The sequence below is a fragment of the Acomys russatus genome, chromosome 14 (genome assembly GCF_903995435.1).
Source record: "Acomys russatus chromosome 14, mAcoRus1.1, whole genome shotgun sequence".
NCBI lineage: Eukaryota > Metazoa > Chordata > Mammalia > Rodentia > Muridae > Acomys > Acomys russatus.
The window spans coordinates 28691426-28708751 of NC_067150.1; the positions used below are offsets into that span (position 1 = coordinate 28691426).

Genomic DNA, 17326 nt, shown 5'->3' on the forward strand with positions numbered 1-17326 from the left:
CTAGTGCCATTTATTCTTCACAAAACACCACGACGTAAGCAATATTTGGTGCTGGGGAATCCAACCTCCCAACCATGCTCTAGGCAGTGTGACAATCCCAGGTCTACTGTGCAAAAAGCACATGTTAAGAGGTCAGTTGATTTGCACAGGATTCCAGTGCATTTAAACAGCAAGGTTTCGCTGATTCTGACAGCCAACCTCTCTGCTTTGAATTCACAATGCTACTTCTCTATTATACGAACCTGGATCAATAGAAAGGGAGAATTAATCATGCCGTGTTACTATTGAGAAATCTAACAAAATTTTTTATACTGACATTTTCCCAAAGACACAAAAATAAACATCTGACTAACTTGAGAAAAGTTCAATCCACAGCACTGCAATAAAAAAAATCAGATAGATAGATAAGACAGACAGACAGACAGACAGAAAGACAGATGAGCACCCCTCCTCACCATGTACCAATCGCCCAATCTCAACAATCATGACACAAGGCCAATCTAGGTGAACCTAAACTCCTAACTACACTGGGTTGTTGGGAGCCAATATCAAAGTATTAAATAATTTTACTTATAGATCCTTCATAATGTTTCCCCTGGGCTGGAAAGACGGCTCAGTGGTTGCACATGTTACTTTTCTAGAGGACCCAGGTTTGATTCCTTTCACCCACATGATAACTCACAACCATCTATAACTCTAGGTCCAGGGGAACCCTCTTGTGGCCTCCATAGGTACCAGCACACACACAAATGTTGCACAGGTATACATGATGCAACACATTCATATACATAAAATAAAAACAAGTATTTTAAAAAATGACCCTTTGATCTATACACCTGATTACTTCTTTCTCGCCCCCCCCCCCCCCCACAAGACAGGGTTTTTCTGTGTAGCCTTGGCTGTCTTGGACTTACTTTGTAGACCAGGCTGTCCTCGAACTCACAGTGATCCACCTGCCTCTGCCTCCCAATTGCTGGGATTAAAGGCGTGCGCCGCCACCGCCCGGGCCATACCTGACTTCTTACTGGCTGTCTATAGACATTCTTTATACATTACACTGACACTCATATGTTAAATCAACTTCTAGGAAAGCTCATACTTCCTCATGGTGCATAATTCTTTTTTATATGCTACAATATGTTTAGATATATCCTAATGAAGATTCTTGCATCAATATTCATAAGAGATAGTGGGAGGTATAATGTCCAATATTGGTAAACCATCACATGTTATTAGGCCTTACTGAGCTGCTTGTTTTGGGAGTGGAGTCTCCCCTACTTCAGACCCAAGCATACTTGTTTCAATGTGTCCTCCAAGGTCTGTGGTAGGTGGGCTAACCTCTATAACTGTGATAGGAAAGAGAATAAACAGCCCAAGAATAAAACAGCATGCCCTTGAGAGTAACCAGGCAGTAAGCCACTTCCAACAGCAGTTACTACTGTTTATCCCATGATGTAAGAGCATCTGCAGTGGGAAAAAGTAGCTGCTAGTCCTGAGCTCAGCCATAGAAAGAAAGCTCGACTTGGACTTAACTTCCCCAGTCTGTTTCTTCTGCATGTTTTGAGTATCTGTGCCTGACCTGATGTTCTCTGTAGCTGCTGCTATTTGTAATTGGAAGCTTCGCCTGAAGAGATACTCTGATCTGCCCCGAACTCTTTCTATTGGAAACTCCAGCTGGCTACATTAAAAAGAGGTTTCCCTTAGTCAGTTTCTGCTGGGATTACAGGCATGTACTACTCTATTTGGATCCCTTAAAAAAATGAATGCTGTTGGGGGATGGAAGGACCCAGAGGGTTCAGGAGCCCAACAAGGAGACCATTATGGATTCAGAGGGTCCTGTACAAACTATTATACCAACCAAGGCCAATGCATGCAGTAAACCTAGACCCTCTGTTCAGATCTAGCCAATAGACAGCTCATTCTCCACAGTTGTGGGAGAGCGGGGACTACCTCTGACAGGAAGTCTGGTATTCCCGGTTTGATCACTTCCCCTTGGTGGGAAAGCTCAGTGGTGCACAAAGGAAGGGGAAGCAGGCTTTCCTGATGAGACCTGATAGGCTGTGGTCATAAGATCAGGGAAGAGGTCCTCTTCTGTCAGAGGTCTAGGGGAGGGGAATAGGGTAGAAGAGGGAGGGAGGGTGGGAATGAGAAGATACAAGCAAGGGGATAACAATCGGGATGTAATCTGAATAAATTATAACAAATTAAAAAGAAAAAAATGAATGTTGGTATTGTTTTTCTTGAGATTTTATTTGATGTGCATGGGTGTTTTATCTTCACACATGCAGTGCAGTGCCCCTGGAGACAAGAAGAGGGCATCATATCCTTAGAACTAGAGTTATAAATGGTACGGGTGCTGTGACCTGAACTTGGATCCTTTGAAAGGACAGCCAGTGCTCTTAAGATTATTTATTTATTGTATATACAGTGCTCTATCTGCATTTACACCTGCAGGCCAGAAGAGGACATGAGATCACATTATAGTTGGTTGTGAGGCACCATGTGGTTGTTGGGAATTGAACTCATGACCTCTGGAAGAACAGTCCATGCTCTTAACCACTAAGCCATCTCTCCAGCCCCCAGCCAGTGCTCCCAACTGTTCAGCTATCTCTCTAGTCCCCATGCCTGGGTTCTTATTAGCCCTCTGTATCTGTTCTAGGGAGAAATGTTTACTCAAACCTATTGCCTTCTTAAAAACAGATTATTCAGTTTATGATCAAATTACTGCCAAATTCAGGTTATAAATCGTTTTCTTCTAAGAATTTTATAACTCTGATAATTAGGTTTGGGATCCACTTTGAATTAATTTTAAATACTGTATAAAGATCTCATTGTCTAGAGAGATGGCTCTGCGGTTAAGAGCACTGGCTGATCTTCCAGGACTGGGGTTTGATCTCCAGCAACCACATAGTGGCTTACTAATAAACAGCAACCAACCCCCATGAATGACCAACAACCATCAACCCCACCTCTCAGTGCCCTAGCATTTACAGACCCTCTGAAAAGTACCCAGAATTCCAAACATTACATTTGTAGAAACTATCTGCAGTTGGCAAATTATGCTTCTGCTAGAGCACAAGGCAAATCATAGTCAGCTGCTGCGGACAGTCTGAAGCAGCCCCATGTCTCCACATCTAGGATTAAAACAAAAGCACATTTAAAAAAATATTTCTGGGCCTGGAAAGATGGCTCAGAGGTTGAGAGCACTGACTGTTCTTCCAGAGGTCCAGAGTTCAATTCCCAGCAACCACATGGTGGCTCACAACCACCTATGATGTGCTCTGATGCTCTCTTCTGGCATGCACAAGTATATTCAGGCAGAATACTGTATAAATAATAAATAAGTCTTTTTTAAAATATATATATTTTTTGGAGACAGGGTTTCTCTGTGTAGCCTTGGTTATCCTGGACTCCCTTTGTAGACCAAATATTGTTATGCATCACAGGCTGGCCTGAAAATCACAGTCCCCTTGCTTTCACTGATGTAATATTTCAAGCTTATATCAATAGCCCTAGCATAAATGAATCCTAAATTTCAAGAAATTTTTATGGTGAAGAAAGAAAGACAATTTTTTTTTTTTTTGGTTTGTTTGTTTTTTTAAATAAGGTTGGGTTGTTAGTTTGATAAAATTCTGTGTGACGATTTTGAGCTACACCCACTAAAAACTAGTTTTGCTTTATTCATTAGACAGTAAGAATGATCTCAGCTTGGCAAGGACATATGCCTATACTCACAGCACCCAGAATGCTGGGATAGGAGAACTGCAAGTCTGTGGCCAGTATGTGATGCACAAAATGCTTTCTCAAAACACAAAAACCAAATCCCAACTTAAACCTAGTATTTCCTTAAAGTCATGGACAACAGGGCATCTTTCATAGTAAACGTAGAAAAAGTAAATTTAAAACGTAGAGAAAGTATGTCAGTAGCTTTGTCTTCACACATATGAAGTCTTCAGCATATCACAGAGAGAAATGGGGCCAGGATGATTATCCTGAACAGGCTCTAAAAACAGATCCTTTTTCAGAAGAGCCCAATGTTACAAACACACAAGCAATAAACAAATATCCCTGCTAGAATAAGCACACTAATCACGGTTTCTGGAGATCTCACATGCTGTGGCACACAGCAGACTACTCACAGGGGACAGTTTCTGAATGAGGTCATGGGCAACATGGACAAGGTTCTTGTCTTCATGGAGACACTTCTGAAACTTTTTGCTTTCCTCGTCCTCTAGAAGATCAAAATCAATAGCAGCATCCAGCAAGGCCTGAATTAACCCCTTCCAGGATTTCAGGGCTGGGACCTGTGGTGCAACTGCAGCACTAATGCCTGTTCCAATCACCAGCACAAGCTCTCGAGGTTTTTTGGTTTTCAAACTTGGAAGCAGCTTCCTGAAAAGAAAAGACACAAGAGGATTGGAGCATCCAGCAGACACGAGGCACATGCGAAGGCATCTGCCACAGATGTAGCTGGCCCTCCCTGATCAACAGCTGTAACTCTTGCTTTGTTTTTTAAACAGGATCTCACTGTTTAGTCTTAGCTGGCCTGGAACTCACTATGTAGACCTGGCTGGCCTTCAACTCACAGAGATCTGCCTGCCTCTTCCTCCCCAGTGCTGGGATTAAAGGCTTTATACATTTAGCTACAAAAATGAGGATTCCAGTTTCTGATATTTCTCCCAAGTAGATTAAATGAAAGACCATATTATTATTCCAGTTCTTTTTGGAAGGCAAGTAATAAACTATTTCAGGAATCCTGGAAAACAATCTTAAAGTCAACTTTTCCTTTATAGTCCTCTCCTGCAAAGAAAACCACAATATTACAACAGACTCAAATGTGCTACAGCTCAAGTTCTGCCAACTAAATTATTCTTTAAGCCAATAGTAATTTCAGAAGGACAGTTGATTTGTTTTCAAAAAGAAAATATTTTCATACAAGTTAAGTTTGATGTTGTTTGTTGAAAAACGTAAAACAACGAAGACAATAAAAAACTATGCCACATTTTTAAAGCAATGATAAAACTCAGCATGAAAGCCAGACCTGGAGACATCTCAGTGTGGCTTTGTTCTAGGTCACTGGGGAAAAGCGCTCAGCAGGCTTCTGAGAACATGAGAGCCTCATGTTTTCTGTCACAACAAAACAGCCTTTCTCACGGCAAGGAGCGCTGTCCTGTTGTGAGACTGCATGAGGACAAATATGCTTCAGCTCCCCTTTCCCTCTGACCATAGTAAATCAGCACTGGCCTCACTGCAAACAGTACAACGAACAGAAAGCATGATCAGTGTTAGACAAGCCCAGGAGAGAGCGAGCGCGCACTGTGAAGCCTTAGGAAACAAGCCTTAGAACCGCCTGTCCTGCTCTCATCTCCTACAGTCAACCATGTAACGAGTAGGAAAACCTGGAAACACAAAGACACTAAAGATAGGCCCATATAGAAAATAGTTTATCTACTGGGAAAAAACTGTTAACAGCTATTAGGAGCACATAATGGAGTGTGTTTTAAAAAGAGGAATCAAGATGATGAATGAAAGTTTGATGTGATGGCCAAAGTCTATAATCCCAGAAGTTGGGAGGTAAAGACAGGAGGATTAGAAATTCAAGGGCAGCTAAGGAAAGCTTGTCTTAAATAAAAACAAAAACAAAAATTAGTAAATGACACATAAATATACAAGCTAATATAAACACCCATAAAATACTTTCACAAAAGGGATTTCAGCAAAAAATGAAAACAAAAATTGCAATTGTGCTTTCTGATGCCACTAAACCACTAAGTAATTTTTTTAAAAACCCAAATGTATATTTAGTTTGTATTTCTGTGTGGGTAGGCACAGCCACAGTGCATGTGTGGAGATCAGAAGATAACTTTTGGAAGTTGTTTTGCTCTTCTCACCATGTTGATCTTTAGCACAGACCGAACTCAGCCCATCAGGCTTAGTGCCATCTGCAGCCATCATGATGGCCCTAATACTTTTAAGGAAAAGTATTAAGATAGAAAGGGAAAATCAAGGAGACACGAGAAGGGAAAAAAGCCTTTCAGTTAAGAATCTGGCTGGGTATCAGAAACTTGGTCACAAATGACAAAGCCAAGATTCCCTATAAACACAATATTCTCTTTTCTAAAAGACATGTCAAACAAGGATGTCAAAAACAACAAATGAACTATACACTTACTTAAATTAGGGGGTTTATAATCTTGAATTTAGATACTAATTATATGCCTCCCCCATACTTAAATCTAAACAAATCACTTCATAAAACTACCTTACAAGTTCATTTATAAAAGGAAGTTCAGGGGAATGGAGAGATGGCTCAGCAGTTAAGAACACTGGCTGCTCTTCCAAAGACCCTGGTTCAATTTCCAGCACTCACATGGCAGCTCACAATTGTAACTCCAATTCCAGAGGATCTGTTACCCTTGCCCAGACATACTTGCAGGTCAAACACCACTGCATATAAAAATAAGTAAGTTCAATAAGAGAAGTAAAATCAGGTCATTTTTAATAGAGTGTATATGCATGTATGTTTGTGTGTATCTGTGCATCTATCTATCTATCAACATATACACATACACATATATTTGTGCTTTTAAGATAGCATCTCGGGTAGCTTGGGAATCCCTTAACTCCTGGTTCTCCTGCCTCCATCTCACAAGTGTGGGAATTAGGGGCATATACCACCTCACTCGGCTCAAACTTTACTAATTTTTAAGCTTTAAGTAATCGTTAGTCCCTGTTGTCAATTATACTCTGAGAAATATAACATTAAAAGCCACAGAATCTTATCAACAGCCATTATAAAGACATCTCAGCACAGTTCTCAAGCGAGTACTGCCCTTTCCCTAAGCAGTCTCTCTTGTAAGCCTCATACTAAACTAAAACCATGTACTGTCCCCTTCTTAATAAGCTCAATAGCTTTGGTTGCCCTGAAATCCTCTCTGCAGCTTTACCTGTACGGAGGTCTCTAAAGTGTAAGGCCTCAGGCTATTGGTAGCCGTGTTGGGCAGTAACTTCCTGCCAGCAGAGTAGGGTAGGACAAGACAACAGCAGACAGCAGACATAAGAAGACAACATAATTTTAGAAGTTCCAGAATAAAACCTAATTTCCTAAGTAGAAGCTCAGGCACATGGTCACGGGTAGGCAGGTGCCACTAAAACTCAACTACAAGTCTGTCTGCACAAAGTCAGCCAGAGGACTCTGCGTTTGAGAACACTGTGCACTGTGCCAGGTGGGAGGGATTAAGGGAGAATTTGTATGAAATCTAAGACCCCCAAACACTAAGAGTTACCCTTTTCTCTGTACCCAGTCCCCATGCATTCAGGGATGGGAGGAGTTCTCTTTGGGGAGAGGGCCATTATGGCAGAGGAGACCCACAGCCTTAGAGGAGTTAGAGGTCAACTGCTGAATTTGCTCCAGGCTTAATGTTCCAAGGAAACTCATCAGCATATTGTGATGATGATTACTGGTTGCCAACCTGGCAGAATCTAGAATCAACTAGGAGAAAAGCCGCTGGAATCTTCTTGATCAGGTTATTCAAAGTGGGAAGACCAACCTTAAATGTGGGTGGCACCTTCTGGTGGCAGCCAGATTTTAAAAAAGAGGTTGGCATTGCCTTCCTGCCTGCTGACAAGTCACTGCTGCACTTCTTCACTGACAGCAGAACCCAGCCCCTTCTGACTGCCAATGTGGACTGAAGAGCCATGTTTTTCCAGGAGTCCCTCAGGCCTTCACCACCAGACTGGGACTGCTGGGAAACTACTGGGTTCTTAGCTTCTCCAATGTGAAGATAACCACTGCTGGACTACCCAGATCACACCACGCAAGCCAATCTAATAGCTTCCCCATACCACATATATATGTAATTCTATCAGTTCTGTTCTTCTATAGAAGCCTGGCTAATATCCCTTGTCACAAAGACTCCTAACTGCTTCTCAGTAGTTTAAATATGAGCAAACTTTGGTCATTTTATTTGCAAAAGGCCCACACAATAACAGGTACATACAAACAAGTTAGCAGGTAGAGAGGAAATTACTCAGGAGGTTAAGGCAGGAAGATCATACTTGCAAACCTGCCTTGGGCTACAGGGTGACAAACAGTCTTCAAAAAACAAAACAGCAACAAGAAAATTAAAGAAAATGAAAAATGTAACAGAAAAACTTAAAAATATGTAAGAAAAAAAAAAAAACCAAGAACTTTAAGAAAGCAAAACTGAAAACAGACAGACAAACAAAACCTCTGAGCCAGGCACAGAGGTACATGTTTGTAATCTAAATACTGAGGAGGCTGGTGCAGGAGGAGAGAGCTGGAGTTCAGGATGAGTCACATACAAAGACCTTGTCACCACCAAACAGAAGAGAGGCGGGGAAAGAGGAACACACTAACGACAGAAGGTTCAACATCTGAACAAGGGTGATACGAAGACAGAAGAATCTTTGGTGGAAGTTTAATATCCGGCTAACACAAGACAATTCAAAATGAAGTTACTAGGAAGTAGTTTGTAGGTGCCATAGTATTTTATTTTGACAAGAAGATAAGGTATTACACAATTTTTTGTTACTGAGAATGATGTGATTTTTGTAAGGTTCTAGTGAGCAAAGGCAAAAGAGATCACACAATTGAAAAACTGGTATTTTGATTTGGATCTGGAACACATTCTGGCAAGGTTCAAGCACAAGCTTGGTTCCCAATGCAGCTGCGTTTGGGGCGAGGTTCTGGAACGTGACCTGATCCAGGGTTCTTACCTTATCAATGGCTAGTCCACTGATGAGTGGGTTCACGATAGGCGGGCCTACTTGGAGATAATCTCAAAGGTGGGACCTGAAGAACATCAGCTGGTCTCTGGCCCCTTCTTCCCGGTTCCGATTCCCAGTAGTCAAAAGGTGAGCAACTCTGTTCTACGTGCCCTTGAATGATATCCTACCTCACGATATAATACTCTAAAAGCAATGGAGCCAGCAGACCATAAGCTAAAAATCTCTGAAATTGGGACCAAATCACCATTTCCTCTTTCATTTTTTTAAAGATTTATTTATTCTGTACATAGTGTTTTGTCTGCATGTATACCAGAAGAGGGCACCAGATCTCATTATAGATGGTTGTGAGCCACCATGTGGTTGCTGGGAATTGAACTCAGGACCTTTGGAAGAACAAGCAGTTGTCTTAACCTCTGCACCATCTCTCCAGCCCCCACCATTTCCTCTTTTAAGCTGAGAATACTTTTCTGTTACCAAAGAAATGAGAGGAACTATCAAAATTCTAAGAAAAAAATTGTTTCCCTTCCGAACAATCTATTCTCAACCATATGATTAAATCAATGTAAGCACACGATGAAGACATTTAGCATCTCTGACAATTGTTTTTCTATGTATTCTTACTAAGGAAGATACCTGAGAGCATGCTTCAGCAACACGGAGTACATTAAAACAAAAAGCAGGAGACTAGCATGGTTGAGTCTAGAGGTAAGAATCCATGAAATCAACTAAACTATCCAGTTTCTAAACCTCTTCCAGCATAGGACAGATTAATTCTTTTGCTAATGTTTGAAGCGGAAAGGACACAGAAAACAAAACAAAAACCCCAAGACAACTTTTAGTAATATGAAGGTTAAAAAAGAAGGCATAAAAGGAAATATAATCACAATGATTTAGGCTGCGCTGCTAGTACTATTTATGGTTTGTTTTGTTTTGATTTTCAAGACAGGGTCTCATTATGCAGCTCTGGTTGTCCTGGAACTTGTTATGTTAGACTAGGCTGGCCTCAAACTCACAGGGATCTGCCTGCCTCTGTCTGTCTCCTGAGTGCTGGGATTAAAAGTGTCATGCTGGGCTTATTAATACTATTTATTTTTTTTAAAGATTTATTTATTATGTATATAGATCTTATTATGATGGTTGTGAACCAACATGTGGTAAATGAGAATTGAACTCATGACCTTTGGAAGAGCAGTCAGTGCTCTTAACTTCTGAGCCATCTCTCCAGCCCTAATACTATGTATAAAGACACAATAATGTAAATATTGAGAATTTGCTGGTCAAATATTGAAACAAACATATTGGAAGATAGAGGTGAAGCCTCTTGAGTAGCAGCAAATGGAGTCCTTATTTTCTATTACCAGAGAGAGTATGTAGCAGTGCACACAGCATTTAAGATGTGTGCTGTCAGGCGCATGGCTGCAGTCTCAGCATCCGAAGCCTGAGGCAAGAGTTCTAGGCCAGCCTGGGCTATGTAGCAAGACCTAGTCTCACAGTCAAAAACAAAACAAAACAGATGTCAAGAGTAGAGGAAACAGAAAATGGTTATCACTGAGGAGTAGGGTGTTATGAGCTTTAAAGTAACAAATTTTAAAACTATGCATATATTTATTACCTTGATAAAAAATTAAACCCAAAGTAAAAATAATTTAGTCTTTAATGAAGGCCATGTTAATTAGTGACACACCTACAATGCAGGGTAAGCACCTCCCACTGATGGTGACTTTCTGTTCCTCTGATTCCCTTTCTCTTGTTTACCTGGGCTTTTTGGTGGGGGGTTCGCCATCATTGAAGGAAATCTTGTCTATATCAGAGGCCTGGCTCCCTGTAGAAGCCATCCAGTTTCTAAAATAGATTAAACATCATGTACCATGATTAGATCTGCAAAGCACACCATTTATAACAGCATATACATTAAGCATTTTAATAAGCCATTTACCCATTAGGGTATTGTGGGGTGTTTTCTGCTTAGCAGAAATCTATTAACTAACAAGCACATCAAACTTAAGAAGTGAAATTAACCCAAGGAAAGTTATCTTGAAATTACAGCTGTGTATCCGTACTCCACACTCCCATACTACTTCTGCTCCTAAGAACCCCATAATACCATCTCCCACCACAAGCAGCATTGTCAGCTCATGTGACATCACTCTGTGGACTTACATAAGGGCTCAGGGACCACTGAGGACATTAAAACCCACAGACGAGTGTGCTAACAGTGCTTAATTACCCACTTACACTTGGCAATACAGTGTGCTCAATGTTAGACATTCTTTGTTGTTAAACACTGTCCTCACAGGCTGCAGACCTGTCTCTCCAAACAAGGAAGAGATTTTAATCAGGCCACTGTGACAAAGCGGCAGGGACACTAGCAAAGACGTGTGAAAGACAACAAACACCAATACAAGACTCACTGAAGATTAGAGTAAGAACTACAATGGAAGTTTTAACTTTAGTAAACTAGTGACATTTAAAGACTGACACTTGCAACTTAAAAAAAAAAGATGTGTGCTTGTGTGTGAGTCTGCATGTATATATACTGGTGTGTCTCGGCGTGTGTGGAGATCAGAGAGTAACTTTCAGGGTGTGGCTCTTCCACCACACGGATGCCAGGGATCAAACTCACTGGCCCAGCAGTAAATTTCACCACTAACAATGTGGAAGAGAATAGGGGAAGAGCTCCGGGTGTTCTCGTGCACTTCTGTCGCTATCAGGACTTTACTATTAGAGAGTTCACCATTTACTAAAGCTGTGTGTTGAATTTTCCTTGTCTTACCTCCATCTTCCATTTCACACAGTGATCTTTCCTTTGATATTATAGCCATCAGGGAACTAGAGGTCATAATATCACAAGCGTTACGACACAGATCACCTTTCTGGTCAAATCTTTGATTCTGATCTCAAGAAAACAAGGCTTGAGAACACAGGTCAATCACCAAATTTGGAAAATCTGGCCTGAACTTTATCATCTGGTGTGACTGTTAAAAAGACACTATAAATTCTTAAAAATAAAGTCAACCTTAAACAAAAGTACCTGTTTCCTGAGAACAGAATCTCTGGGGACAGCTAAATAAAGTCAAGCTTGGTCTTTCTGGACACCGGAGTCTCCGTGAGTGACGGGCGCACGGAGGCGCACTGCCGGCTGCCTTCTCCAAGTGTTCCGTTTCTTAGAGTCTAGAAGCTTTTATTTGCTAACAGTCAGGACTTGACCATTCTTGAAATGTTTTCATCAAATTCTGCCTAACATGTTTTATGGAGAACCAGCAATTCTTAAAAAGGTTATTTCTTTCACACAAACCACAATCTCTCTGTTTCGGAATATGATTTAAAGTAACACTAAGGAAGGCAAACATATTTATGCTCTCTCACCCCTCATAAACATGGTTGTGGAAACCTGTTACCTAAACACAGGTAAAACCATTGAGCACTGACAATGTGTAGTAAATGGAACTTAATGTAAGTTTTGAATCCTGGAATATTCAGATTTTAGTACTTAATTCAAATACTAAGCCAGTTTTGTTTAAATTTAAAAATTAGCCGGACAGTGGTAGTGCAGGCTTTTAATCTCAGCCCTCGGGAGGCAGAGGCAGGCAGAACTCTTGAGTTCAAGGCCAGCCTGGTCTACAGAGCAAGTTCCATGACAGCCAGGGCTACCCAGAGAAACCCTATCTTGAAACAAACAAAAAACAAAAACAAATTTACAAACTCCTGGGCAGTGGTAGCACAGCTCTCGTGGCACAGAGTCAGGCCAATCTCTTTGAATTTGAGGCCAGCCTTTTCTACAAAGAGAGTTCCAGGACAGTCAGGGTTACACAGAGAAACCCTGCCTCAAAAAACCAAAACAACAACAATAAAACCAAAAAGTTTAAAGTCATAGTACCTATCACACAGGTCATGTATGATTTGTAAATATTAGCTCATTTAATTCCTACAACCTTATTGGGTATTATAGATTCAACAACTCTTACCTGAAAATCCAAAATCTAAACTGTTCTAAAACTGAAAACATTTGGACCCCTGATAAAATGCCATCAAGTACAAAATTCCACACCTGACAACCTGTTACAGTAAAAATGCAGGCTCACTAAAAATATTCTACACAACACCATCGGTCTATATGTATATAAAAATAATACCGTGTTTTAGACTAGTGTCTCATTTCCAAGATACCTCATTATATAAACCCAAATATTTAAAAAAACACAAAACAAAACAAAACAAAACCCCATACCCAAAATACTTCTCGTCTCAAACATTTCAGATAAAGGAGTCTCAACCTGCATTATTAACCAACTTTACAGATGAGAAAACTGTGACACAAAATGTTTGGTTCTTAGTAGTCCACGATTTCAAACCACAGCAACTCTGCTTGCAATTCCGTGCTCGCTACACTACTGCTTATTAAAATGTTCTCCAACTTCTCAGTTTTCAGCTTTAAAATATTTCCTTAAGTCCAAAGCTGTTTTTTAAAGTGCTAACATTGTAGCATGCATATTTACTTCACAGTTACTCGGGGCAGAGGTGTGTGCTCTCGCAGCCTACTCACCATCGCCAACCACCAGCCAAACTCTAGACTAGTTCTCCCTTTTTCTCTGGGAAAATGCATCATCAACTCTGCTGCATTCTCATCCTGACCACCAGTGAATCCCTGCTGCTTTTCTCTACAGAGCCTTTCTGAATGCTTTCTTCAGCTGCTGTAGTTTGAGAAATGTAAACACACACAACAGGCTCCGACTGGAATGTTTTAGGTCCTATTACTGAGAAGCTGAATGAAAAGTAATTCTTTATGTCTTAGTCACAGCTATTCATCCTTCTTGTTTATGAATGGACTAATATTTTGCCCTCAGTCAAGGACATGAGCTATGTCCAAGTATATACCACAGTGATTATGTTACTAGATCGTATCTTATTCATTCTGGGGTACTGTTTTCAGGGTGGGAGGATCCCTTTTAGCATTTATCCTAAACAATGTGCAGGGTTGCTAAAGAGCCTCAAAGGTGAGTATGGAAATCTGGTACGGAATTCCTAACAGGCATTAACTAGCCAGCTCACATATGAATTTTGCTGTGTGACTACTATTTGAGCTTTTCAGTGGATTTGCTATGTGTAAAAGGTGAGTGAAGTCTTGAGTGAATGTGAGTTGTAGACACTGGCTCAGCCCCGCCATGTATTTGTCATGGACCCCAATGTCAGAAGACAAGCCTTCCCTAGGTGAGGCTCACTGGCAAAGCCTTTCTGGGGTTTAAGTGCAGATGTTCATAGAACATGCAGAAAATGTCCACTGTAGCTTTCTGCTGTCAGATGTTTATGGCCTGAAGACCTCTTTCCTACAGACTGCTCCAACTGAGACCAACTACGCTTCCCTCCTTGTTCAGCTGTACGGGATAACCCTCCCTCCCTGTTCACAGTGAGATAATAAACATACTGAGCTTTGGCTTCTCCAGAGAGCCTAGGCCATCCAGTCCCAGCTTCTCTTTCTGTGTGTCTGTCCTTTCTTCATTTCCTTTCTGCCCTAGCCAGGTCGATCCCTGGAGCCATGCAGAATGCAGCAGCTATGTAGAGTTAAGTGGCAACCCCTTCCCTACCACAAGTGAACAGAGGCATTTCCTGTGGCAATGTCCTCACTGCTCCAATGAGTGCTAACAAAATATATCGAAATCAAAGTCAGATGCTCAGTGAACACTGAAAAAAGTGATAGGGATGCTGTTAACAAAACTTTCAGGCCAAACATTTCAAATGAGAGAGAACACTTAGCGGGCTTGTAACCCAAGATCTTGAGTGGTAGAGACAGAAGGACCATGAGTTTAAGGCCAGTTTCAGCTACATAGAGAGTTTGAGGGAGGCCGATGTGGCCCACACAAGACCCTCTATTAAAAAAAATTTAAAAGACAGAGCATTTATTCTTTGAAACCTTTCATCCTGGCAGGAAATAGAGTTGGAGATGCAAGATAGCTTTCTGAGAAAACCCCTGAAATAAGGAGGGAAAGAAAGGGAGAGAAAAGGAAGTGATTATCTGGAAGATGGCTAGGTTGGCAGCTAATAACAGAGCTGGGACCTGAAACCACCAGAACCCCAGCAGTTCTTGCTTTCCCAGAATCTTGGAAGCAGCGCAAAGGGCAAACTCTGGCTCTTTTCTGCACTCAGCATTCAGGTAGGTCTCCTAGCTGCTTCCTCCTTTTCTCAGGCTTCCAGCACGCGCACAGCCAACTCAGCCAAGACGCATGCTGCAGGGAACTTGGAAGAGCACCATTCGATAGATGGGCAGATGGAATAAGTCAAGTGGTGGGAAAGTCCAACTTTCTTTTTTTCCCCCGAAAGCAAAGGATTTACCAATAACTAGTGTAAAAGACTGGCACATGGCTTGCAGCAAGATTCTCCATCTTTGTTTATGAAAGATGAAACAGTAACTGGAATAAAGAACACCTTTTCTTTTGCAGCAAAAAAAAAAAAACACAAAAAAGGGTTAACTTTTTATTATTTTTTTTTAAGGGAAATAACTTGAGAAAAACCCAAGCTCCCCTAATTGTGGCTTTTGGACTAATTCCAACACATTTGTGGTTTAGCAGCTGTAGGGGAAGGGAGGACGGAAACGATGCCCAGTTAAGTGAGGTACTACAAAGGAACATTCCACAAGCTTGTTGAAGTGAACACATTCAATATAAAATTGTGCCTGCAGAGTGGATGAATCCTGCCCACGATGTGGACTGCAGCCTTTCCTCTAGTGTGCAAAGCAAGCGCGCTGTGTCCCACTAAGACTTACACGGAGATAGGAGCAATGTGCAGCTGAGCAGGGACTTGAGTCTCTCTCCAAGCCAGGCTTAAAATATTTCCTCTACCCATGGTTAATCTGAGCTCCTACGATTATTCGTAAGCATGCCCGCTGGAAACCTTTGACTTTTGTCAGACACTATCTACAACAAACTCATTTCTTGAAAACTCGTCACTGGTAACATGCTGGTTTAGTGCTGTTGTTCTTTTACCAACATTCACTCACATCCACTGTGAAAAGAGCTCATTATTGGCAATGGCTCTGAAAGACCTTAAGAACTACCAGGCAAACCCCCAAATTCTAGTAAGTCATTTCACTCAAGCCCCACATAAGTCATATTGAAATTTCAGGCTCATGATACTGGGTGTATTTTGTGTATATGGGTGTTTTGTCTGCATGCATATCTGAGCATCATTTATGTGCTGTGCTCTCAGAAGCCAGAGGGTGTCTGATTTCCTGGGACTGGAAACAGTTGTAACTGCCATGTATGTGCTGGGAATTGAACCTAGGTCCTCTATATGAGTAGTCAGTGTTCTTAATCACTGGGCCATCTCTCCAGTCACTTTATCAATTATTTTAAATTATAAGGCCAAAGTGATAGCTCAGTTGATAAAGGCTTCCCTTGCATGCACAAAGTCCTTACTACAATCTTCTGGAGCCCACTTTTTAACAAAGCAGGGTACAACTGGGCATGGTGGCACATGCCTTTAATCCCAGCATTCCGGAGGCAGAGGCAGGTGAATCTCTGTGAGTTCGAGGCCAACCTCAAAAGTGAGGCCAACCTCCAAAGTGAGTCCAGGATAGCCAGGGTCATACAGAGAAACCCTGCCTCGGAAAAAGCAAGGAGTGTGGGGGAAGCAGGGTACTGTGGTATACAATCCCAGGTATATGGGGCATAATAATCCCAGCACTGGAGAGATGGAAAGCAGCAGACCACTGTGGTTTGCTGGCCAGTTAGCCTACGCTGTTTGGCAAGTACCAAGCTAAAGAGAAACCTTGCTTAAAACAAAACCAAGCACAAAGACTTGGCTGAACAATGACAGCCAAGGTTCTCTGGCTTCTATAAACATATATGCACCGAGGAAGGCACAGGCAGGTGGATCTTTGTGAGTTCAAGGCCACCCTGGTCTACAAAGCAAATCCAAAACAGCAAAGGCTACACAAAGAGACCCTGTCTTGAATGGATAAATAAGAAAATAGAATTGATGGTGGACATTCTCATCCTCTGGTATTCATTCCTCTAACTCACCTACCCATTAGTGAAATGCAGTCACACTTATGTCTATTACACAATTCCTCCCACAGAAGGTAAGATCCTCGAAGTAAGGGACTTCTTTCTGTCTGTTTAGTTCATGGATACGTTGTGGAACAGTGCCTGTGAACAGAAACCACTCACATGTTTATCAAGAGAACTACCAGATGAAAGAAGTTGCTCGTGGTTGGAATGACAGGGATTTCTTATGAATCATAAAAAGCATTTCCTCTTCTAAACAGGCATATTAGCAGGTGTCCATAGTTACAGGTGCTTGGAGGATCACTTAAGCCAAGGGGTCTGACATCAACCTGGACAACAGAGAAATATCCCCCCCATCTCAAAGTATGTGTGTGTGTGTATATGTGGGGGGGGGGGGCGCGGAGGATCAAAGAGATAGAATCTATTACTAATTTTAATGCAGCGAATATCGCAGAAGGGTATTTTTATTTTTAAGTGGAACAAATAGAAAAATTATGTACACAAGCAAACCAATACCCGCACAATCATTTTCAGATACTTTAAATGGTCACAGGAGCTAAGGTACTTGGATTCAG

General features: G+C 41.4%; 1 protein-coding gene across 2 annotated transcripts in view; it reads right to left on the reverse strand.

The window, feature by feature from the left end:
* Fam118b (family with sequence similarity 118 member B) overlaps nt 1-17326 on the reverse strand; it is a 46657-nt gene that overhangs the window by 13402 nt on the left and 15929 nt on the right. For both annotated transcript variants that reach the window (XM_051156154.1, XM_051156153.1), the window contains exons 2-3: nt 10507-10593; nt 4140-4392 (exon numbers count right to left, since the gene is read on the reverse strand). In XM_051156154.1, coding sequence (XP_051012111.1) covers nt 4140-4392; nt 10507-10586 — 333 coding nt within the window. In that variant the 5' untranslated portion in view covers nt 10587-10593. The remainder of the gene's footprint in view (nt 1-4139; nt 4393-10506; nt 10594-17326) is intronic.